This window comes from Temnothorax nylanderi, unplaced genomic scaffold (assembly GCF_030848795.1).
Source record: "Temnothorax nylanderi isolate EJ_2023f unplaced genomic scaffold, tnyl_v1.0 TNYL_tig0084_pilon, whole genome shotgun sequence".
NCBI lineage: Eukaryota > Metazoa > Arthropoda > Insecta > Hymenoptera > Formicidae > Temnothorax > Temnothorax nylanderi.
Genome location: NW_027249146.1, coordinates 788137 through 813179, shown reverse-complemented (window position 1 = coordinate 813179; position 25043 = coordinate 788137). Strand labels below are relative to the sequence as shown.

The window sequence follows — 25043 nt, the reverse complement described above, 5'->3', positions numbered from 1 at the left end:
TTCCTTAAAGGATTTAAATTATATACACATTAAAAAACATGTCATTTAAATAAAAACTTTAACATTCGGTAATATATTATGTAGTTATATAATTTCAGAAATATTATTTGCACAGGTATATTTGTATCAGATTTGACAAAGTAAACGAGCATATGCGATACGTATTAGCGAGACAAGATCATGATCTGAGATATACATGGAAGAAATCTATGGTCGCTCATCGACACACTTTATGTACTAATTACAAGCAAATATTATGGACTTCAATGTAAATCGTAACACACTGACCAGATTATCGACTTAGTGCTATTTGAATAAAAAATTTGAACTTTATTTTAAAAAATAATTAATTAAGATAATTATTTTCTGCAAATTTTCACAAAATATATTTGCATTATTATTAAAAAATTATATTTTTTTATAGGCATCTTCATTTAGAATTATGTCGCATTGCTCGCGAATTAAATTCCATCTTTGGAATACACATAACTTTTGAAATGACAACGTGCCTTATATTCATAACGACATTGGCTTATGGTATATGCATGCTGTTAATGCAGGAGGTTTCAAAGGAAATATTACAATCACCATATGTATGGTTTTATGTCAGCTTATCGTTCTTCGCATTATTAATAAGAGTATACGCTGTAAATTACATATGTGAAAGTGTTATGATTAAGGTAAAATCATTTAATGCAAGATAAAAGTGTATATTCAATAATAATGAATTCCGAGTTTCAGGCAAATGAAATTAACAAAATAATTTATCAAATACCGTCAAATACCCTATCAAATACACGTCAGTACGCTGATGCACGGAAGGAGGTAAATATATTTTAAGAAATAAAATAGATATGAGCAAAAAATAAATATATAACAAATAAATCAAACTTAAATAATGACTATTATCTATAGATTTATCAGTTTACTTTTCAAAGCAATGCATCATCCGTATGAAATTAACTGGAATGAATCTTTTCAACCTTGGAAATGAGTGCTTGCGAAAGGTTTGCTTTACATTTATCTCTCTCTGTCTCTACCAATTTATTTTTCGAGTTTTAAACCATAAAAATACAGAAATTCAGAAAATTACTCTTTTAAGATTATCTCCATCAAAACTATTATTTTTTTTATTGCTACCGCAGTACTATAGTTATGTCAAACGTTTCTATTTGTTAAATTTATCTTATAGTTTTGCAATAAATTACTGTTTTTAAACTCAGCTAATTGATATGTTTCTTTTTCAGTTTTGCATAACAATTGTGACGTTCGTGATTATCATGGTGCAAATAGAAGTATATATAGGTCAATAAATGGCTGATAATTTGTTATCAAAGAAGAAACTAAAGAATCAAATACTTTATTAAGCTTAATATCATATCAAAATTATTTTATTTATACCGATTAAACATTACTTAGAGACTATAAAATATCAGTAAGATAATAACTAAGACAAAACTTTCCTTCAGAATGGCAATAAATGTAAGCATCTGTATTTCATTTGAGTATATTATAATAATAATAGTAATATTATATTATATACTTGTTCCATCTTTTTGCAAATTTTATAGAAGGAGATTAAATATAATAATCTTGATATCTTCTTTTCCATTGTATCACAAACCAAAACTATACAAGTCGGAAAAGGGGGGAAGTACTCGTGGTATTTTTATTTTTCACTTAATATATATCTACAGATAACTAATTAAACTTTAACACTGACAAAGAATAAAAACATAAAGGACGAGACGCAATAGACCTAAATCAGAAATTCTATTAAAACAAAAATATTTTAAATACCTTAAGCTGTAAATTTATTTAATTTATGAAAAATAAATTCTTGCATTATTTTTCATTGGGATTCCATTTCTTTTCTTATCTCTCTACAAATTACTAAAATAAATTTCAAGAAACTCTGTTAAAATATGATTGTGCTGTTTTATTGAGAACAAAATATACGCAACATGAAATATGTATATTTTATTCTCAAAACATACGCTAAATAAAATTAATTTTAAATAATCTATAATCGAATAATAGATAGGTATATATTTTATCTTTAAGAACTTTTCTTTTCTTATGATTTCTTTTCTTATGGTAATGTAATGATAAATCATATAAACAGTTGAATTACTGCTGTGTAATTCTTTATATGTAGATATATTCAACTTTTTATGCTGTATGTTATTTATATCTTACATTAACGAAAAATTATTTTTAATTATAAAAATATTATCTTTTGTATTAAAGATAAAGGTAAATAGAAAGTAACTTAATATAAAACATCAGAAATATATTTCTCCTCTTTCTTATTCGTTTTCTTCTTTGTAATTATATTAAAATATTTCATGTCAAAAGGAGAAAGTCATGTAAAAATACAATATTATTACCTACATTATTCATTATTTTAACTTTCTTTAATCTCATTATGCACATATACAATATAGCATATAATAATAAAAAATTATATAGGACAACATTACAAGGAGAATATTGAATGTGCTTGCTTCATACAAGAAAACACGCGGGAAATGAATTAGCAACATTACTATGATAGCTTGCATTAACGATGAATTATTTCTTTGATTAGAGAGGATTGATCGCTTTAATTTGCGTGAGTGCTATAAATTATAGAAATGTATATTGCGATTACGAGAATCTACTGTCGTTGCAAATTGGCACAGTCGTATTGCGCCTAGTAAATAAGTTTGAACCGTTAGTGTGTAATCATGATGGTTACTATTCAACAAGTTTTACGTCCTCTTTTGATTATGTGTTTCATCATGGGTTTAGGCGTCTATCCTATGAAACAATCGAATCCAAGGATTCGCTGGATTGCATACTTAAGTATTTTATATTGTTTGACTATCTGGTTTTCTTATGCTTATCTTCTTCACTACACAATAACTTTCTTTGCATGGAAAGTATTATTTCGTAATACCATAAATAGGATTATTACGACAATTAACATAATTACCACTATTATATCTGTGATCATGAGTTTCTATCATCAAAAGGTACAATTACATTTTCCCTTTCTTGTATTTATATAAAGTGTATATTTAAATATCATATCATATTATTTATATTTAATATCATTGAAATCTTCAGTACAGTAAGTACAGTAAAATTTTTATCTTTTATAATTTAATATTTTATATTAAATAACTTAAAGTTTTCTTAAATGTCTTATACTACATGTCACTATAAATGTGTGTCTTTCAGTTGTCGATTTATTATTGTTTTAGAGATTTGAAATAACCTTGAAAAAGCTTTCTGCTGTGGATAATTCTTTGGAAGAATTGGGCGTTCCAATGATGTATCAAAGGATACATAAATATTCAAACTTAGTGGTAATCGGGTGGATTGCATATAGTCTCTCTCTAAATTTTTTGGATACAATATGGTGGACAGGTTTAGACAATTCCTGGGGATTATTTCTAGCTCATATACTAAATCACTGTATTAATATCAATGCATTCGTGGATTTACTATTTACCTTCTTTTTATGGTTTGTATAATACTTGTATAATACTGTAACACGTATGTGTGTGTGTGTGTGTAAATTAATAAAATATAATTATCACTAAAATGGTAATTTTCGGCATTCATAACAAAAGCTTTAGAAAAATTATTTTAAATAATATATTTTTCGGTGGTTTAATATTATTTCTTAAAGGATTTTAAATTATACACATTAAAAGACATGTCATTTAAATAAAAACTTTAACATTCAGTGATATATGTATGTAGTTATATAATTTCAGAAATATTATTTGCACAGGTATATTTGTATCAGATTTGACAAAGTAAACGAGCATATGCGATACGTATTAGTGAGACAAGATCATGATCTGAGATGTACATGGAAGAAATCTATGGTCGCTCATCGACACACTTTATGTACTAATTACAAGCGAATATTATGGATTTTAATGTAAATTGAAACGCATATGTTTGACCAGATTATCGACTTAGTGCTATTTAAATAAAAAAGTTTAATGGAACTCTATTAAAAAAAATAATTAATTAAGATAATTATTTTCTGTAAATTTTCACAAAATAAATTTATATTATTTATTAAAGAACTATATTTTTTATAGGCATCTTCATTTAGAATTATGTCGCATTGCTCGCGAATTAAACTTTATCTTTGGAATACAGATAACTTTTGAAATGACAATGTGCCTTATATTCATGACGTCATTGGCTTATGGTGCATGCATGATGTTAATGCAGGAACTTTCAAAGGAAATATTACAATCACCAACCGTATGGTTTAATCTCAGCTCATGGTTCTTCGCATTATTAATAAGAGTATACGCTGTAAATTACATATGTGAAAGTGTTATGATTAAGGTAAAATCATTTAATGCAAGATAAAAGTGTATATTCAATAATAATAAATTCCGAGTTTCAGGCAAATGAAATTAACAAAATAATTTATCAAATACCGTCAAATACCCTAAAAATTACCCATCAGTACGCTGATGCATGGGAGGAGGTAAATATATTTTAATAAATAAAATAAATATAAGCAGAAAATAAATATATAACAAATAAATCAAACTTAAATAATGACTATTTTATCTACAGATTTATCAGTTTACTTTTCAAGTAATGCATCATCCGTTGAAATTGACCGGAATGAATCTTTTCAACCTTGGAAATGAGTGCTTGCGAAAGGTTTGCTTTACATTTATCTCTCTATATATCTACCAATTTATTTTTATATCGAGTTTTAAACCATAAAATACAGAAATCCAGAAAATTACTCTTTTAAGATTATCTCCATCAAAACTATTATTTTTTTAATTGCTACTGCAGTACTATAGTTATGGCAAGCGTTTCTATTTTTAAATTTATCTTATAGTTTTGCAATAAATTACTTTTTTTAAACTCAGCTAATGGATACGTTTCTTTTTCAGTTTTGCATAACAATTGTGACGTTCGTGATTATCATGGTGCAAATAGAAGTATATATCAGTCCTTAAATGGCTGATAATTTGCTATCAAAGAAGAAAGTAAGGAATCAAATACTTTATTAAGCTTAATATCATATCAAAATTATTTTATATATATTTATACCGATTAAACAATACTTAGAAACTTATGAAATATTAGTAAGATAATAATTAAGACAAAACTTTCCTTCAGAATGGCAATAAATGTAAGCATCTTGTGTTTCATTTGAGTATATTTTAATAATAATAGTAATATTATATTATATACGTGTTCCATTATCTCAAATATTATAGAAAGATTAAATATAATGATCTTAATATCTTTTTATCCATTGTATTACAACCCAAATCTATACAAGTCGAAAAAAAGGGGAAGGGGGGGCTCGTGGTATTTATATTTTCCACTTAATATGTATCTACATATAACTAATTAAACTTTAACACTGACAAAGAATTAAAACATAAAACACGAGAAGTAATAGACCTAAATCAGAAATTCTGTTTATAATAAATTACATATAAATGTAAACTTTTTTCTTTACAAAATTGAATGCTATAAAAGTGCACATACATACATACAGTTTTACACACATAAAACATATATTGAGAATATTATAAATTAACCTTTATATTTACATTTATAAATCATATTATTATTACAAAAATAATTTTACGTACCTTTAATTTACGAAAACATATTGTGCGCATTAACTTCTATATATAAAATGCTTTATCGAAGCTATCAGCTTTAACTCAAGTCGACACGTGTCGACACGTGTCGTTAAAAGTCATGTAAATAAAGAGTACTCATTAAATACACTTATTGAGTTCGGTATAAAGACGCAATATCGCAAGGATACTCGTTTATAACCGTGTACATAACGTGCACTTGCTATAATACATACGTATAAATAATACTTGCACGAGGAAAAAGCAATCTAATCTAGATTATCTATGTGTTTATTCTATCGCTCAATACTCGCTGGTCAAATGACAATTCCGATGTGTACCTTACAGTATAATTCTCGCAAAGTTTCCTAGAGGATCTACGAAAAGGAAAGTAAAAGTGTATTCGAAATTCTTGCGAAAAATATTGAAATGCGTTTGTGTCTCGCGCAGCAAGATGCAATTCAAGAATTTATAATTAGTAATCCGGAAACTATGACGAAAACGGTCCAGACAGCGCTGGCACCATTATTGATCACCGGCTCGTTCTGTAATTTGGGCTTGTTCGAATATCCTCTTGGACAACCTAGGCCATATCTCACTTGTCTATATTTCTTGACCACATGGAGTCTTTTTGCGTATTTCTTCTACTATCTAGTCTATATCTCTTCTACTTTATTCTTGTACACGTCTTGGCCTAGTGTGATAATAATGATCTCCGCAATTGTGTCGATGCTTGTTAGCTTGTTTCGTTATAAGGTAAGAGTCTTAAAATGTACCACAAATCCCTAGTCTTTCTTAATTTTCTAATAAAATTTTTAATCTTTATTTAATCGTTAAACCATTTTCTTCATTGAGAAAATTAGTCTTGATCTCTGACAGTTACAGACAAAGATGAATTTATTAAAAACTTTTAGACAGATCAATTTTAATGCTTCTGTTATTATTCATTGCAGACAAAATGCTTGGTAAAATTAATATTTATATTTGTATATTATTACTTTCTTAAATTAATTTTCAATACACCTTTTTTAAACCTTATATTTCAAATGCTAGTCACATTTTGATAACTTCTTTCTTTATCACATTTTCTATATATATATCTGAATAATAATTTTTATTAAAATATAAATTTCTTCTAATCATTTCCCTTTTACGTCACGTAATCGATCTATATGATTTTTTGAAGGAATTGAAAATGTGCTTACATAAACTTTCCATAGTGGACGACACATTGGAATTGTTGGGATCGTCAAAGAAATATCAACGGTTACGTAAATGGATAATTCTAATGATATCCGGATGGATTGCATTGTCTCTTTTCATGAATACAGTCGACAGTATTTGGCTGAATTACGATCATTTCAGTATCAGTCGTATCTGTGTTCCATTTCTGGGAAATTATTTACTCCATGTCAATACTTTAAGTGCTTTGACTTGGGGAACTATTCTGGGGTCGGTATATACATATATACATATAAATTTCGTAAAGCTACTCGACGCAATGTGCGTCAAAATATTTACAATCTAAAAAGCTTAAAGATTAAAAAAATGTTTTTCAAATACTTTGAGATTCTTTAATAATTTTAAATAAAATTTCGTCAGTTAGAGTTGTTATTGTAAAGAATGCATTGTAAAATGGAGAGATAATAAAATTATATTCTATACACTAAATATAAAATATGTATATTAAAGCATACTTAGTAAAAGACAAAATTCTAATTTAGTGCACCTTCCATTGCTAATTAATACAATTAAAATATGTGTATATAATAACGTCTTAATTTTAATATAACAATAAGATATATAGTTAAATCTCTTCCATTAAATTCAGATACACAAGCTCTAGATTCCAGCAAGTCAACAAGCACATTCATGTGCTCTATTCTGATTTGTTAGAGGACAACGCAGATTGTACCAAAAGAAATAGATTTATCATAGTTAATCAGCGGAAAACAGAAGCTAAAGAATGCAAGCGATATATGTGGATTATAATGTAATTAAAAAAAATTATTGTATACATGTATATTATTTCAATTTCAATTGTGTAAGATACGCAAATCGCAAATTGTAATTAAAGTTTGAATCGATTTATATGCTAAGAACATTTTTCGCTTATAACTTTTCGTACGTGTCTCTGTGGTTTGTTTAATAGTAACAATTACGGTTCAATTACAGGCACGTCCATCTACAGATATGCCTCATATCACGCGAGCTAAACAAAGTATTCAATGTGCAAATGACAGTACAAATGACATCTTACTTTGCGTTTATTCTAGAACTGTGCCTCGAAATTTATTCGACGCATATAAACAAGAATTCAAAATCATCTGGACATATTTTAGACAACATATTTTCTTATGTTGGGGGTATCCTGTATAGCGTCATTATTCTCATATTAAATCATATCTGTCAAACTGTCTACTATAAGGTATAGTAGACTAAAATTATTAGTAATTAATTATAATCAGTATGATAAGCACAAGTAACTATTCTGCAACAATGAAAGCTATGTCAAATAGATTTTATTTAAGCTATTTGATCTTATTCTGTGTAAAACTGTTAACGTAGCTGCAAGTTTTAATTTATATTAATGTAATTTCAGGCAAACAAGACAATAGCAAATCTCTACAAATTGTCCAATGACAATCTCGATGAAGACTTACGTGAACAGGTAAATACATAATTACTACATAATTTCGTATATAGAATTTTCATGTTAACTATCCTATACATATAATAATTTGTATTTAACATTTATTTAATTATTTTATTTCAATTAGACTCTACAATTTATACTACAAGTAAAACAAACGGAAATAAAATTTGGCTCGGGATTTTCCTACTTTGGTTATAATTTCATTCGCGGGGTATGTTCTACATTTAGTAAAAGTATAAATATATAATAGAATACAAATATATTCAATCTTTTGTAAACTATATAAATATCTAAATAGCAACATAATATTTAAAACATTTTCTATTTTATTATTTGTATTTTATATTTTTTGTTGTTATGTTACATATTCAAAAACTTCTTTTCAATTTATGCAGTTTAACTAAATTGTTTTCATTAAGTACAATTAAAGCATATTTTTCAGTTCTACCAGTCAATTGTGACAGTCTTGATGATTGTAATACAGATGGGTTACATATAATAACACTACTTGATTAGAATGAAATACGCAGATGCGCTAACACATATTTGTCATATCTAAGTTTTTAAGAAAACATATATGTATTTTGTAAGTAATAAAAAATAAAATATAAACCTGTCATGCTCAATATAAACTTGTCTGTTTTAATTTGTTTTAATTTTATTTAAATTTTTCTATTAACAGCTCATTTTGTAGTCTTTATTTTCTAAAAAGGATTCCAATTGTTCTAAATATAAGGAAATGTAAAACAGAACTATAATACTACACTGAAAAAAATTATGTCATTATTTAGTCTTCATTTCACGGTCTTCACTCAACTATAGTGCAAATTGTGTTCTATTTTTTTTTTTATTAGCAAAAGTAATGCTTTCTTTAACAAATCGATTCTTTTAATCTACATAAGTGCTAGCACATTTATTCCTGAAATTATAGAGACATTTATCTTCGGGTCATGTCAATGTCAAGGTAATCTCCATTATCTCGCAGTGTCGTTTAATACCTCAACGCGATATCCCTAGTTGAATCTCGCAGAAAGAAATTTCCATGAAGAATATTCAAGTGCTATAATACGATCGCTTTCAATCGCATTGTGCTTATTCAGATATGCCATATAAGATATTTAAATATCCTCAAGGTTGGCCGAGACTATGTTTCACCATCTTCTATATTCTAATATTATGGCTGCTTTATACTTACATCACCTTTGAAATATGGATATTTCTTAAAAAATGTAAGATTAGCTTTCCTATAGTTGTGACGGCTATAGTAACATTTGTGCTGTGATATCTATATATGCTGCTTAATTTGTATTACATTAAGGTATGAAAATTTTACATAATTTTGCATATATATAAAAAATACAAGGAAAGAGAAACTACTTTAAAATTATATAATTAAATTATGTGAGCTATTTATTTTAAAAATAGTATAAGTTTAATTTTAAAATGTTTCTTCGATAAATATAATATACGCAATAGCAATGTAATATGTATATGTAATATATACATATTATATTGCTATATATCTGTTTCAAGATTTTTAGAGAATAGACTTATGCCACCTTAGGCACAATGTAAAATGATATGAAATAGAATCTATAAAAAATAATAATTTTAAAACATTTAATCATAAATATCTAAAAGATATCCTAATATATTTTGCTACATTTTTATTATTTTATAATATATAATACCAAGATGTGCAAAGAAAAAATATCGAAGATTGATTATTAAAGTACACAGCAAGTACCTAATGTTATAAATGTCTTATCTTATGTACACAGTTTTCAAAGTACATATTTTTTTGTAACACATTTTTTTAGAATTTTAAAGATTGTCTAAATAAATTGAATATCGTGAATGATACATTGGAAAAATTCGGGACGCCGAACAATTATAAGAAATTACGCATGTGGATTAAATGGTTGATCATTGGATGGATTCTTTCAATCTTTGTTATGAATACATTAGACAGTTCATGGTTAATTGGACGAATTCCCACATTTTACACCATAAAAGCAATAAAAGCAATAAATATATTTGACATTCATAATAAACTGTACGCTTCATATCAATACGCTATATAATATATTAATTACAATATTACTTAGGTGTGTACAGATAAGATTGCAATACAATAAAATAAATTTTTTGCAATATGAAATGCAGATTATGCAATTATTATTATAGCAATAAATTATTTTTTTTGTACCACGTTCACTGCAGATACATCGGATCTCAATTCGAACACATAAATCAGCATATTCAAGAAATAACACAGCAAAAAAACCGGCGAATAAGGCATGCCTGAACAAATTCTGTTTTACCTCTGATTCGCCGACAAATGGCTGGTACCAAAACATCTAACAATAAGCGACTTATATGGATCTTAATGTAAGAATAGTTCACAGAAAGTGTAGCATACTACATAACAATCCTCAAACTGCAAGCAGTAATAATACAATAAAATCGCAAAATATTTGTGACAAAAAATGTTACTTTTAATTTTTGTTATATCCAGAAATTAATATATTCACAAACAATTTAAATATAAACAGTTTAGTAGAATTTAGTTATTCTTCAAATAGAGAAATATTAATTAGGGATAATATATTTTTTACGTTTCACTAAGACTTTCAATCGTTTTGTTTTTGAAAGAGATTTCGTAACAAGACAAGTTTGAAAACTGCGAATATGTGAGACAAAGATCTACCATATTTAGTAAGGTAAATGTACGAATACCTGGACAGTCAGTAAACACGGACCTATGTCTGGACACCTTTATCATTTTAGTCCTTAAGATGAGTATAACGCGAATTAAAATCAAAGATAAAAATATTTTCCTTGTATTTTGAAACTTTAGTTACGGTATCCAAACGTTAATTCGCGTTATACTTATTTAAGGACTAAAATGACAAAGGTGTTCAGACATAGGTACGTGTCCACTGACCAGGCATTGGTACATTTACCTAATTCATATATTGTACACGAAGATTGTTCATCACTTGATTGAGCATTTCGCAGGCACGTACATCTAGAATTGTGCTCGATATCACGTAAATTAAATACGATATTTGGATTTCAAATGGTGTTGCAGACGACTACGTTACAAATTTTCACAATACAACTTGTTATCCTACTTTATGATTCAATCATGATGATAAATACACACTCTATATATCAAATGAAAATCGATATTTTAATTATTTTGGCTTGGACCATAAACAGTATCACTAAAATAATTGTTTTTAATTATATATGCGAGGAAATTTGCACCAAGATACATTAAAAAAGTTATTCAGTAGCCAAATAATATCTGTAATTTATGATTTATCTGCGTCAATAGGAAATAGATATATGTATGTTTACAAAAAAATCATAATATTAGCTATAATCAAGTTAAAGCTGCTAAAATATTTCTTTAACACCATTTCAAAGCAACAAAAAATATAAATTGATCTTTTTAAAAACATAATTAATCTATATTAATCTTATATATATGTATATAGAGATTATATTTCGGATTTAATTAATATTAGGCAAATAGAACCGAGATGTTTCTCAATAGATTGACAAATCATATTTTTGATGACGAGATGCAGAATAACGTAAGCAACGATTTTGATTGCTTGAATACTTGTGCAAAATTAAACATTTTTAATTATATAATTATTTACAGATTACTCAGTTTCTATTGCAACTGTTACAAAGACCATTACAAATCTCTGGGCTTGGATTTTACTATTATGGTTACAACTTCGTACAATGTGGGTCTGTAGTTATTTTTGGATAATATAATTAATATAATTAATGTAATTTGCAAAAGTGTATAATATTATTATAAATAATTAGTCCCTAGAAATATTAATAGACACGCTAAAAAGCTAAAACATAAGAAACAATTTTTCTTTCAGTTTGCGCGAAATATTGCGTCAATCATAATAATCGTGATACAAGGACATCCATAAGAGGAATATTGAAGAAAAATAATATTGTTCTAAATATGAGAAAATAATATTTAAACATGCAAATGCACATTACATTTTATCCTTTTTCGCTTCTTTCACTTAATTAGAATTTGAATTACTATGCCTATTTGATTCGTAAACAGTTTTTTTCTAACAGATCGATTTTTTCAATTTGCGTAAGTGCTAGCATAATTATTAAAATTACAGAAATTATTATTTTTTCGATCATGATGGTATAAATGTAATTTGTGTTATTTCACATTACAACACATTTATAACAAGACAGACGTTTAATATCCTGACACGAAGTAAGAGTTCTTAAGTTAATCGCGCTAAAAAATCACCATGAAGAATATTCAAATGGCTATATCACCACTTTTGACCGTGTTGTGCTTATGCGGATTTGGAGTGTTTGGCTATCCTCAAAATCAGCTGAGATTTTGTCTCACCATTTTCTACATTCTGATATCGTGGTTGTCTTACATTTATATCTTCTTCAAAACGAGAATATTTCTTCAGAGGAACAAACTTGAATTTCCTATGTTTGCTTACACTAACGTGGTTTTTGCAATACTATATATGTTATTCAATTTCTATCATAATAAGGTACGCTAATTCGGCCTAATGTTGTATCGATTTCATTCTCTTTCTCACATTCTTATACATGTACATTAAAGAAGAAACGTCCAAAAATTGAATTATATTATTATGTTATATTATGTATGACTATCTATCACTACACTATCTTTGAAAGTAATGCAAATCCATTTTAAGAAAATTGAATAATAAATGCAGGATTTCCAAAAATAAATTTACAATATATTAAATATTAGTATAAAATATGTATAGTGCAAAATAATAAGAAATAAATAGATATATATTTCTTTAAAATATATATTGGCAAGTATTTAAAAGATATCCTAATATTATCAATATTTAAATATATTTTTACACATATCTTGCGCTGTATTGTTTGATAATATCATAAATTTTATAATATAATTTTATAATATCATAAATATATAATAATATTTTAAATAATATAATAAATATAATAATATTATATTTAATATAATATTATAATTATTCCTGTATGTCCCGTTATTTGTATAGTTCTTAAAATATATATTTCTCCGTTTGTTTGCAATACTTTCAGAAATTTAAAAGTTGTTTGGACAAACTAGATATTGTAAACAACACATTGGAGAAACTTGGGATATCAAAGAATTATGCAAAATTGCGGGTACAAATTATATGGTTAATCATTGGCTGGATCGTCTCGATATTTTTATTAGATGTAAACGATTATTTGTGGTACAGTCGACATATTCCTAAATCTTACACCAAAATGGCTATATGTGTACCATCTATTGCAAACCATCCTATTCATATCAACACGCTGTACGATTTAATGTACATAACGCTGCTAAGGTTTGTAAATAACGTTTGCATATAATAAATATTATTTTTTAACGGAGTTAAAATAGTATTATGATAAATTGTACATATCATGTAGACAGATTCAATAAATTTATTCAGTAAATTAATTATTTTGCATCGCATTTAATGCAGATATATAGGATCTCAATTTGAGCATGTTAACAAGTATATTCAAGAGATAGAAGAGCAAAAAAAACAAAGAGTAAGATATGCGTGGGCAACTTCTACTTCGCCCCTAATTCGCCGACACATGGCTGGCACTGAAACATCTAAACAAGATATATGGATTTTAATGTAAGAATAGCAGAAAGTATATACATATATATTATAGCAGTTCTCAAACTGTATATCATGGTAACAAATTAAAATTATACTAAAGGATCGATTTATTAATATGTGAAAAAAATATTACTTATTATTATTATACATATGTGTTCGAAATAGATAAATATAATTATTTTCTAAGCAAGAGACAATTAAGTAGAAAAATATAATGTACTTTAACAAAAGTTTTATAAAATTTATTCTTGTAATAGACTTTATAGACTTTGTAAATGAAAGTTTGAAAGCTGCGTACGTATAAAGTAAATACAGTATCTATTATACTTTATTGTATGTACATTTTATGTGATGAGCCAAAATTACCATTTATCACGTACATTTCGCAGGCATATTCATCTCAAACTGTGTTCAATATCACGTGAATTAAATACGATATTTGGATCGCAAATGGTGATGCAAGCAGTTGCATTTCATGTTTTCACAGTACAAATTATTTATGAATGTTATATTACAATGATAATGTTACATAACAACTTCACGTACGAAAAACTGATAGATTCTTCGGGTATTTATTTGTGGATCCTAATCAACACTATAAAAATGATTGTCCTTAATTACATCTGCGAAAGAGTTTGTGCTAAGGTACATATATTTACAAAAATATATATGCAACAAACAATAAAATTATATAATTTGCTTATTATTTATATGTATTAGTAATTAATATGTTTTCATACATATTTATAAAAAAAATTTTCTTGCTTTCTCTTCTCTCCTTTTAGTTACTTTTATTAGGTAAGATATTACAATATTATTCAAAGATGTCAAAATTTGTTTGAAAATATAATAAATATTTTCTATACATATGATTTATTTTTTATTTAAATATACGCGTAGCTGTTAATAAAATTTTGTTAATATTAGGCAAATAGAACGGAGACATTTTTGAACAGATTGACAAATCTTACTTTTGATGTCGAGACTCATGAAACTGTAAGCGACAATTTTTGTGTAAATGTGTACTTGCACAAAATGTAATTAAATGTTTTTAATTACATAATTATTTACAGATTATGCAATTTCTGTTCCAAATATTCAAGAGGCCATTAAAAATCTCCGGGCTTGGGCTTTTTCATTTCGGTTCTAAATTTCTTCGTGAGGTATGTAACTATCTTTTGATATATGATGAATTTTAGATTATATTATGAATAATAATTATATTATAAGATTATAAGTTAATTTAAGTTTAAACATATCAGAAATAAAATCTTTTTATTATATAACAATAGAATACTAATATAGATAATCTATTATACTATTTTATTGTATTAAAGTAAATAAAATGATAAATAGCAAATAATTCTTTCTAGTGTGCAAGCTTCGTTGCGATGATCATAGTATTTGTGATACAATCACCTCCAGAAGAAGGCAGTTACGTAGGTAGCTGAAAAGAAAAAAAATTTTTTAAATATTGCTTATATTAATTTATTAAACGTTTATTAAAATTATTTTCTTCGTCAGTTTTCCAACTAATACTGATTAAAAAGTAAATATTTATCTTATTTATTATACGGTAATTTTTTTAAATACATGCAATGTTATCATACAACAGTCCGGCGAATAAGTATATTAATATAGAGATGTAAGAATAACATCGACATTTACTATGTATTTGCTTTGTATAAAAACATACACCAACGTATTTTTCAACAACCTTATTCCAATAAAAATATTAAAAAGTAATAGTATCGAATTTTTTGTTATGAATGCATTTACTTTACGTCGACCACGTCATTAGACCTCTTTGTACAGCTCGTGGTATGTAAAATTTAACAGAGATCGATAATTTCAATATGCATAAGTGCTGCAATTACAATTATGGAAATTCATCGTTGTAGTCATCCACTCAACAGAAAAAGCATAGTAGTTTGTAATTTCAACGATACCTACAATGACCGAGAGCATTCGAACGGTTCTATCGCCTCTCCTGATAATCAATTTCGTGCTTGGTTTAAGAATTGTCGAGTTTCCGGCAGGTCGCTCCAGACCATGGCTCAGTCTTTTATACATACTGCTATTGTGGTTGACTTACTATTATGTGAATTCCATTGCAGCGTTTTATATGAATATTTATTCAGTCTGGCATCATATTTGCCATTGGCTAAACACTTTCATAACGTTATTATCAATTATAATTGGAATGTACTATGATAAGGTAGGAAAAAATTTGACATAATCTTATCACTAAAAAATGTTATCTCGGATGTATTCAGATAATTTTAGTTCTGAAGTAAATCATTGATTGATAAATAAAGCTAACAGTTTTTTGCAACATTAAACTACTAAAAGAAATAGTTATAAAACATGTGAAATATCTTACATATTAATTAAGATCATATAAATTATTGGCTCTTTTCGGCAATAATATAGTAAACTATTACATTTAATATAGTAAAACTATTCCTTAAAACAATATAAAAAATATCTTTTAAAAATGATATCTACATACACATCTTATACCTTATTTTTGTGCTTAGAAATTTAGATATTGTCTGAAGAAGCTTGCTATTGTGGACATCACATTAGAAAGATTGGGAACAACAATAAATTATCGACAGCTATATATAAAAACAGTATGGCTTGTCGTAGGATGGTTTGTGACAGCCGCATTAATAAATTGTCTGCATATCCTATTTCTACAATATCAGTATAATTATGATATTCTAATACTTATTTGTATCACCATGGCAGTAAACTATTGTTCTCATATTAATTTTATCGACGATCTAACTGTTGCAAGTATCCTTGGGTTGGTATCTTATATATATAAACATTGCTATATCAGAATTGTATGTGTATATTTTGTATAAGATATACATATAACATAAATTATATATTCTAAAAAATTATTATGCTATACACAATATACAGGGTGATTCAAAAGATTACTGCTAAACTTAAGGAGCGTATAGAGGGATCAAAATAGAACAACTTTTGATTAAAAACTTGTATTCTCCGAAGTAATCTTAAGTCAGTACAGGTCTTCGAATATATTTGGAACTCGGATAATATACCAATGAAATAATCGCAATTTGCTACTCTTCCACTAGCTTTATTTTGTTTTCTTTAAGATTTTGTTAAGGATTACGTGAGATACCTGGGATATTTGAGAGAGTGCGTCAGAGTTCTGTTCGACGATGCCGAAATGCTTGCATTGAATGTGTGGGGTCGCCAATTCAAACATTTTTTGTAAATTCAGTTTGTGTGCTAGTGTAATCCTTAACAAAATCTGAATAAAAGCAAAATAAAGCTAGGGAGAGTAGAAAATTACGATTATTTCATTAGTATATTTTCCAAGCTCCATACATTTAAAGGCCTGTACTGACTCGAGATTACTTCGAAGAACATAGGTTCCTAATCGAAAGTTGCTCTATTTTGATCTCTCTATACGCTCTTTAAGTTTGGCAGTAACCTTTTGAATCACCCTGTATAATACATAAAAAATTAGTTTTTTAAAGTTTAAAAAAAATTTTTAATATATCTGCGTTTTTTTATATGTACATTAATAATCGTTATTATTCAATCTTCTCCATACATATAGATACATAGGATTACAATTTGACGAAATTAACAAACATCTTCAAAATTTGGCAAGCAATAACAAACAAGCAATAAAGCGAGCTTGGGAAAATACTCTATTAGATTCACCGGCCCAATGCACACTTCCGAAAACTTCTAGCAATAAACAGATAATATGGACCACAATGTAAGAAAATGTTTATAATTTTAGTCTACAACAAAATTGGACAGCAAAAGTTAAAATGTCGTCTTTACGCAGGCATCTTCACTTAGAATTATGTAAAATATCTCGTGAAATAGATACGATATTCGGAATACAGACGACTTTTAAAATGGGATGTTATTTTGGCTTTATGGCGATGAATCTTCATGAACTTTTTAATCTGATATTTATAAAGAATTATTTTATAAATACTAAGAATATGAACATCTGTATTCAGATAACTTGGTTTTTCCATAACGTTTTGAAACTCCTCTTCGTTAATTATATGTGTGAAAAAGTCAGCACAAAGGTATCAGACCATTCACCATTCTTAAATTAGAAACAATTCTGACTTATTTTGACTCTTTTAGGCAAATGCAACGAAAACTTTTGCGAATAGAGTATTATGTTCTATGTGCGATGTCGAAATAAATGAAAATGTAAGTATTAATATAAATTTTATAAATATTAAAATAAACATTTAATTTAGAAAACAGAAAAACTATTATTATTTTAATCTGTTTTGTATTCTAATATATAACAGATATCGCAATTATTATTACAAATGGCTCAATCGCCACTCAGATTCTACGGGCTTGGTCTATTTCAATTTGGATTCAAATTCCTTCACGGGGTATGTAATATGTACAAAATAATTATATATTACAAAATAATAAATACATCATAAATATCTAAAAAGATAAATTATCTTTCAGTTCACTACATCTCTTACGACAGTAGTAGTTATATTAATACAAGCGCATACAAATGAATAGACATTTTTAAGAAATATGGTTAATACAGTGCAAAACATATTCAATAAGCAAGCATCAGAAGCAATGTAATATACAATATATAGTAGTATAATTTCTTATAAATATATAATGTTAACTATATTTTTGACAACAATTTACACGCACTATAAATTAATAATTATCACATATTTTCAAAACATTCAATAAAATAAAAGCATAAAATTTTTCACTATGTTTTTATGTCGATTTTATCGATTCTTTCTCTCCTTCACCCATTATGCGTGCTTATGAAAATTATTTTCTCAATAAAGCTAATTTTATATTGTTTTATCGAATAATATCTCTACAATCCTTAGACATAAAAAGCAAAACTGTAATTTCTTATATATGCATATTCCACTTAAAATAATAATATAATGGTTCCTAAAAACAAATCTACCATTGATACTTATTAATATTCATATTATCACGTACATCATAAAAATATTTTGAGACAGTATATTATACACAATAGAATTATATAAATACGAAACATTAGAAACATGAAAATAATACAATATTTATATTTCTGTCTTATATAAACGTATCTGTATTGAATAAAAACAAAGGCATATCCATCATCCGTCTAGTTCGATAAATAGTGATGCATACATTATAGTAGACTAATTGCTTTAATATCCATAAGTGCCAAATGAAAATTGTAGAGTTTGCTATCGTTACCGTTCGTTACAATTTGTGCAACCAACAGGTCAATAAAAGTACAGTTTAGAATAGATATCGTGTGCGCAATGACCAAGAGTATTCGAAAAATTTTGGAGCCACTTCTAATAATCAGTTATGTGTTTGGTTTAAGAATTGCCAATTTATCTAGTCATGTAAAACTATGGCTTAGTGTCTTATATATGTTGCTAGTTTGGTTAACTTACTATTTCTTCTCGACATGTATAATAATGTCTTCTGTTGATAAAGTTCACTCCATCGAAGACCATATTTGCTATTGGCTAGAAATCCTTACGACCTCATTGACAATCGTAATTGGAATATGTAATAATAAGGTAAGGAAATATTGATATAAGTAGTCATTAATAATAAGCAATTTCGTGCATATATTTACACAATAACACTAATTAAAAAATATATATCTATAAAGCTAATAATTTATAATTTATTAAATTTCATACCTATTTAATAATAAGAACTGCCATAAAAACACAAAAACTTTCACACACACATATAAATACGCATTGCTAGATACTTTTTTTTAATATCTTATAAAATAATTTTCTCAAACCATATAAAAATATAAATAAAAATAACAATTTAAAGAACTCTTATATGTTCCTAAAATATAAAAAATATGTTATTAGATATGTTCAATACAATCGTCAAATTTTTGAATAAGTAATAATTATTTGTCTATTTTGCATTTCATTTCTGTGACAGAAATTCCAGAATTGTCTGAAAAAACTCGATATTGTCGATAATACATTGCTTAAACTAGGAACAATGACAGATTATGATAAACTACGCAAGAAAACACTATGGCTTGTCTTAGGATGGTTTGCGATAGTCACATTAACGAATTGCAGTACAGCATTATTCATAAAAGATGAATATAACTTGTATAATGCTGCAAAAGCCATGTGTTACATCTTTATAAAAAACTACTGCTTTCATATAAACTTCATTGGTGATTTAACTACCGCAAGTATTCTCGAGTTGGTACATTTTTCTAAATACAATAACTATTATACTTTCTCGAGTAGTCATATACATAAATTAATTTAATTAAATTATCATGCATAAATTATATGATTTCCTAAGTCTATTTGAAAATATTGATACAATATGCTGCTATTTGCAAATAACAAATTTATTTTCCATCTATTTTCTTAATATTTAGATACACAGGATTAAAGTTTGATCAAATCAATGAACATCTTCAGAACTTGATGAAAAATAATAAACGGAAAATAAAACAGGCTTGGGAAAATTCTGTGACATATCCGCACCAATGCAATTTTTCAAAAACACTAAGCAGCAAATGCATAATGTGGACTATTATGTAAGAAAATTTACATAAATTGTACTACAGTAATATTGCTAGTAAGAATATAACTTTATATTTATATATGCATGTCCAGACATCTTCAATTGGAGCTACGCAAAATATTCCGTGAAATAGACTCAATATTTGGAACACAAATGACGTTCAAAATGGCATGCTATTTTGCTTGGATAGCGATTGATTTGCGCGAAATTCTTTACCCAATCCTTATCAACAATTATGTGAAATATAGAATAATAGCGGTTACCCTACACTTTATCTGGCTTTCTCATAATGTTTTCAAATTCCTGCTCATAAATTACATATGCGAAACAGTCACTACTAAGGTATTCATTTTATGTTTAATCTTATTTTAGAAAATATCAGTATAAAATTTGTTTATGATAAATAAATCAATTTAAGATTTGAGTATTATTGTCATTAGTTTTAAAATGAAATTAAAAGCTTCTATAATAATATTCAACATATTACAATTTCAGGCAAGTGCAACAGCAGATTTATTAAATAAATTTTCGTGCTTCACTTGTGACACTGAAATTCGTGAAATTGTAAGTCTTAAAACAAATACATTGGAATATTATATATATTAAAATAAATATTGAATAACGTGTAAATGGGTAAATATAAAAAATCAACAAGATATGCATTAAAAGTAATGCATTTTGTTAATATAGATTTCACAATTTTCCTTACAAATAGTTTATGCACCACTTAGATTCTGCGGAATCGGGTTTTTCCAATTTGGCTTCAAGTTTCTTCACAGGGTACGTTATACTTATGATATAGTTATATTACAAGTAGTTAAATTTGACAAATATTTAAAAAACAAACTTACACTGTCTTTATTTTTAGTTTGTGATGTCTATTGCGACCCTCTTAGTTATTATATTACAAGCGCACGTAAATTACGACAACGTTCCTAAAACAAAAATCCCTACATAAAGTATGTTTCAGAAAATGTATTTTATGGTCACTTCTGTATTTGGTTTGTTATTACTCATATTAGTATTAAGAAAATATTTTTTAATTTTGAATTTAAAATTGTATTTAAAAAAATAATTAAAATTATGTTATCTATAATAAGAGGTAAGAATATAAATTCTTTATTATAGAATTATATCAACTTTATCTGTTCACTCTTTGCATATATAGTTTCTTTATATAATTATTTAAATAATATAATTTCTATTGTAATAAACAGAAGTATTTTATAATTGCGCATATTTGGTAATACATAATGGTATTTGTATATTATGTACTTGTTATAGCAATAATTGTGATTGAAATCTATCTTGTTTAATGACTTTAAACAAATATTATATGTATATAACTAGTATTATTTTATATAACTAGTAATTGATAGTAGATAGTAGATATTAATACTAATATAAAACGCAAATAAAAAATAAAATACGAAGCAGTCGAGAACATTCACATTTCTGTTACACAAGTATATATGTTTCTTGTTAAAACAAATAGTATATCTATCATCAGTCGATACATCATACGGCATATACTGTATATGTATATGCAGGATGATAGTTAAAATATATATCTTGCTTAATAAAATATTTAAATAAGTATATACTAGAGATAGCCCTATACAAAGCTCAAATAAAAAGATAAAAAATAAAGTTGACAAGAACAATAATATTCTTATTTCTGTTACATAAACATGTGTACACATACACATTATGTATACACATCTGTTTTATGTTAAAACAAGTAGTCCATCATCTGACTTATTGCGATAGATCATAAAACATAAATTATAATAGACTGATTACTTTAATATCTATAAGTGCCTTAATTGAAATTGCAAAGATCCACTATCGTTACCATTTGCTCGCAACCAACTTCTGCAAACACCTGGTCAACAAAAATTCAGTTTGGAATAGAAATCATGTGCGCAATGACCAAAAGTATTCGAATGATTTTAATGCCATTTTTAGTGATCAGCTATGTGTTTGGTTTAAGAATTGCTAATTTATCCAGACGTTCAAGACTGTTTGGTATTTTATATATGCTGCTGGTTTGGTCGGTTTACTATTTCTTCTCAACATCTACATTGATGTCTACTTTATACAAGTTTTATTCCATCGAACAACGCATTTGCAGTTGGGCAGAAATCTTTGTGACATTACTGTCAATCGTGTTTGGTATATATCATGATAAGGTAAGGTAATGTTAGTATAAGTAGTTATTATTAATAAGCATTTTCATACTGATTTGCACAACAATAATATATAAAATGTCTGTAAAATTTATAATTTGTAGTTAAATAAGTTACAAGCCTGCTTAATAATAAAAACTACTAAAAAGAATTTCCTATATACTGATATAACATGTACTGATAAATTTCCTTTTCTTAGATATCTAATAACATAATTTAAATTGAATGTATGATCATCTAAATTGAATGTCCAAGAATAATAGATTAAAAAACTTCCATACGTCCTTGAAATACCAAACAGCTATTAGATACAGAACATAAATAAAGTCTTAAATTTTTGGATAAATAATAATTATCTGACTACTTCACATTCTTTGTTACAGAAATTCTGGAACTGTCTTAAAAAGTTCGATATTGTTGACAACACATTGCTTAAACTTGGAACAATGACGGATTATGACAAACTACGTAAAAAAACACTATGGGTTGTCTTAGGATGGTTTGCGATAGTCACATTAACGAATTGCAATACACTATCACTTGTAAAAAAGAAATATAACTGCAATGTTGCAAAAGCCATGTGTTACATCTTTATAACAAACTACTGCTTACATATAAACTTTATTGGTGATTTAACTACCGCAAGTATTCTCGAGTTGGTACATTTTTCTAAATACAATTACTATTACTTTCTTTCGAGTAGTCGTATGCATAAATTATATGATTTCCGAAGTCTATTTGAAAATATTGATATGATATGCTGTTATTTGCAAATAAATATTTACCTTTCCACACTTTCTTAATATTTAGATACACAGGATTAAAGTTTGATCAAATTAATGAACATCTTCAGAACTTAATGAGAAATAATAAACGGAAAATAAAACAGGCTTGGGAAAATCCTGTGACATATCCCCGCCAACGCAGATGTTCGAAAACATTAAGCAACAAGTGCATAATATGGATCGTTATGTAAGAAAATTTACGTAAATTGTACTGCTAAATATTAATAGATATTACTAAAAATTACTCAAATATACGTCAATTGTAACTGCAGTAATATTAATAAAAACAATTTACAAATAGTAATGTACACAAAATGAAACGTTATATGTACATGTATACATCCAGACATCTGCATTTGGAGCTGCGCAAAATATCCTATGAAATCGACTCAATATTTGGAACGCAAATGACTTTTAAAATGGCATACTATTTTGGCATGATAGCACTTGACTTGCAAGGAATTCTCTACACAATTCTGACCAACAATTATATGAAATCTAGAATAATGTCTGCCGCTGTGTATTTTGTTTGGCTCTCTTATAATGTTTTCAAATTCCTACTCATTAATTATTTCTGCGAAATAGTCTCCACCAAGGTATTCATTTTACATATAATTTCTACATAACATCAATTTAAATTCTACTTATAACAAATAAATCAATTAAAAATTTGACTGTTATTAATTTCCAGTGTTAAAATTAAATTAAAAGTTTCTTCAATTACAATCAAAATATACAATTTTAGGCAAGGGCAACAGCAGATTTATTAAATAGATTATCATATTTCACTTGTGACGTTGAAATTCATGAAACCGTAAGTTTTAAGATAAGTTTGTAGGAATGTTTTAAAATAGACATTAAATTATTTTAACAAATATAAATAACCAACTAAATGTACATTATAAGTATTGCATTATGTTAATTTAGATTTCACAGTTTTCATTACAAATAGTTCATGGACCACTTAGATTTTGCGGAATCGGATTTTTCCAATTTGGCTTCAAATTTCTTCTTACGGTACGTTACATTTATTGTGTAATTACATACTACAAATAGACTTCGTAACAAATATTTAGAAGAAGAACTTACACACTGTCTTTATTTTTAGTTTATAACGTCTATTGCGACCATTTCAGTTATAATAATACAAGCACAACCAAATAGGCAAACATTTTGATCAAATTATGACAGAGTTCATAAAAAATAGTTTAATAAAAGTATAAATAAACAGTTTAAATAAAAATCAATGTATATTTCATAAAATGCATTATACGATATCTCCTGGATTTGCTGTGGCATAATTATATTAGTATTATTATATTAGTATTAGTATATTATATTAGTATTAGTATAATTATATTAGAAATAAAAATATTGAATTAAAAATATTTTATGCAATAATGAGTATCTATAGATAATTAATATATTTTATTATTGCCATGTATCTATTCTACATTTGTTCATTATTCTCTTTATTATTAACAAAATTACTTTTTCCATGTAGT

General features: G+C 26.7%; 4 protein-coding genes and 1 long non-coding RNA gene across 5 annotated transcripts; all 5 read left to right on the top strand.

Moving 5' to 3' along the window:
- Nucleotides 1-59: 59 nt before the first annotated feature.
- Nucleotides 60-820, top strand: LOC139774670 (uncharacterized). The gene is made up of 3 exons (XR_011718639.1): nt 60-268; nt 425-680; nt 742-820. It is a non-coding gene; the product is annotated as an uncharacterized lncRNA (long non-coding RNA).
- A 5801-nt stretch (nt 821-6621) lies between these two features.
- On the top strand, nt 6622-8915 carry LOC139774657 (uncharacterized). Its single transcript, XM_071710073.1, has 6 exons — nt 6622-7085; nt 7465-7626; nt 7809-8061; nt 8236-8304; nt 8414-8500; nt 8732-8915. Exons 1-6 carry the CDS (start codon nt 6829-6831, stop codon nt 8786-8788), a joined length of 885 nt encoding a protein of 294 aa, XP_071566174.1. The 5' UTR covers nt 6622-6828; the 3' UTR covers nt 8789-8915.
- Nucleotides 8916-12248: 3333 nt separating this feature from the next.
- On the top strand, nt 12249-15719 carry LOC139774659 (uncharacterized). Its single transcript, XM_071710075.1, has 7 exons — nt 12249-12860; nt 13411-13685; nt 13827-13988; nt 14363-14618; nt 14901-14969; nt 15047-15136; nt 15347-15719. Exons 1-7 carry the CDS (start codon nt 12600-12602, stop codon nt 15422-15424), a joined length of 1191 nt encoding a protein of 396 aa, XP_071566176.1. The 5' UTR covers nt 12249-12599; the 3' UTR covers nt 15425-15719.
- A 260-nt stretch (nt 15720-15979) lies between these two features.
- LOC139774663 (uncharacterized) lies at nt 15980-18653 on the top strand. The gene is made up of 7 exons (XM_071710078.1): nt 15980-16191; nt 16514-16785; nt 17578-17742; nt 17815-18067; nt 18129-18197; nt 18302-18391; nt 18474-18653. Exons 1-7 carry the CDS (start codon nt 16099-16101, stop codon nt 18531-18533), a joined length of 1002 nt encoding a protein of 333 aa, XP_071566179.1. The 5' UTR covers nt 15980-16098; the 3' UTR covers nt 18534-18653.
- A 406-nt stretch (nt 18654-19059) lies between these two features.
- LOC139774662 (uncharacterized) lies at nt 19060-24828 on the top strand. The gene is made up of 13 exons (XM_071710077.1): nt 19060-19567; nt 19956-20230; nt 20416-20577; nt 20657-20906; nt 21060-21128; nt 21280-21344; nt 22699-22756; nt 23137-23408; nt 23564-23725; nt 23885-24134; nt 24284-24352; nt 24466-24555; nt 24647-24828. The coding sequence occupies exons 1-13, from the start codon at nt 19301-19303 to the stop codon at nt 24713-24715; spliced, it is 2058 nt and encodes a 685-aa protein (XP_071566178.1). The 5' UTR covers nt 19060-19300; the 3' UTR covers nt 24716-24828.
- The last annotated feature ends 215 nt before the right edge of the window (nt 24829-25043 follow it).

Bases quoted from the DNA above. Each gene is read 5' to 3' on its own strand.
- LOC139774657 (XM_071710073.1), top strand. From the start codon at position 6,829: ATGTGCTTACATAAACTTTCCATAGTGGACGACACATTGGAATTGTTG. The intron at 7,086-7,464 runs GTCGGTATATAC...CATTAAATTCAG, and splicing joins ACTTGGGGAACTATTCTGGG to ATACACAAGCTCTAGATTCC. The intron at 8,305-8,413 runs GTAAATACATAA...TATTTCAATTAG, and splicing joins ATGAAGACTTACGTGAACAG to ACTCTACAATTTATACTACA.
- LOC139774659 (XM_071710075.1), top strand. From the start codon at position 12,600: ATGAAGAATATTCAAATGGCTATATCACCACTTTTGACCGTGTTGTGC. The intron at 12,861-13,410 runs GTACGCTAATTC...CAATACTTTCAG, and splicing joins TCAATTTCTATCATAATAAG to AAATTTAAAAGTTGTTTGGA. The intron at 13,686-13,826 runs GTTTGTAAATAA...CATTTAATGCAG, and splicing joins ATGTACATAACGCTGCTAAG to ATATATAGGATCTCAATTTG.
- LOC139774663 (XM_071710078.1), top strand. From the start codon at position 16,099: ATGAATATTTATTCAGTCTGGCATCATATTTGCCATTGGCTAAACACT. The intron at 17,743-17,814 runs GTAAGAAAATGT...GTCTTTACGCAG, and splicing joins CAGATAATATGGACCACAAT to GCATCTTCACTTAGAATTAT. The intron at 18,198-18,301 runs GTAAGTATTAAT...AATATATAACAG, and splicing joins ATGTCGAAATAAATGAAAAT to ATATCGCAATTATTATTACA.
- LOC139774662 (XM_071710077.1), top strand. From the start codon at position 19,301: ATGACCAAGAGTATTCGAAAAATTTTGGAGCCACTTCTAATAATCAGT. The intron at 21,129-21,279 runs GTAAGTCTTAAA...CCTTACAAATAG, and splicing joins ACACTGAAATTCGTGAAATT to TTTATGCACCACTTAGATTC. The intron at 21,345-22,698 runs GTACGTTATACT...ACGCATTTGCAG, and splicing joins GCTTCAAGTTTCTTCACAGG to TTGGGCAGAAATCTTTGTGA.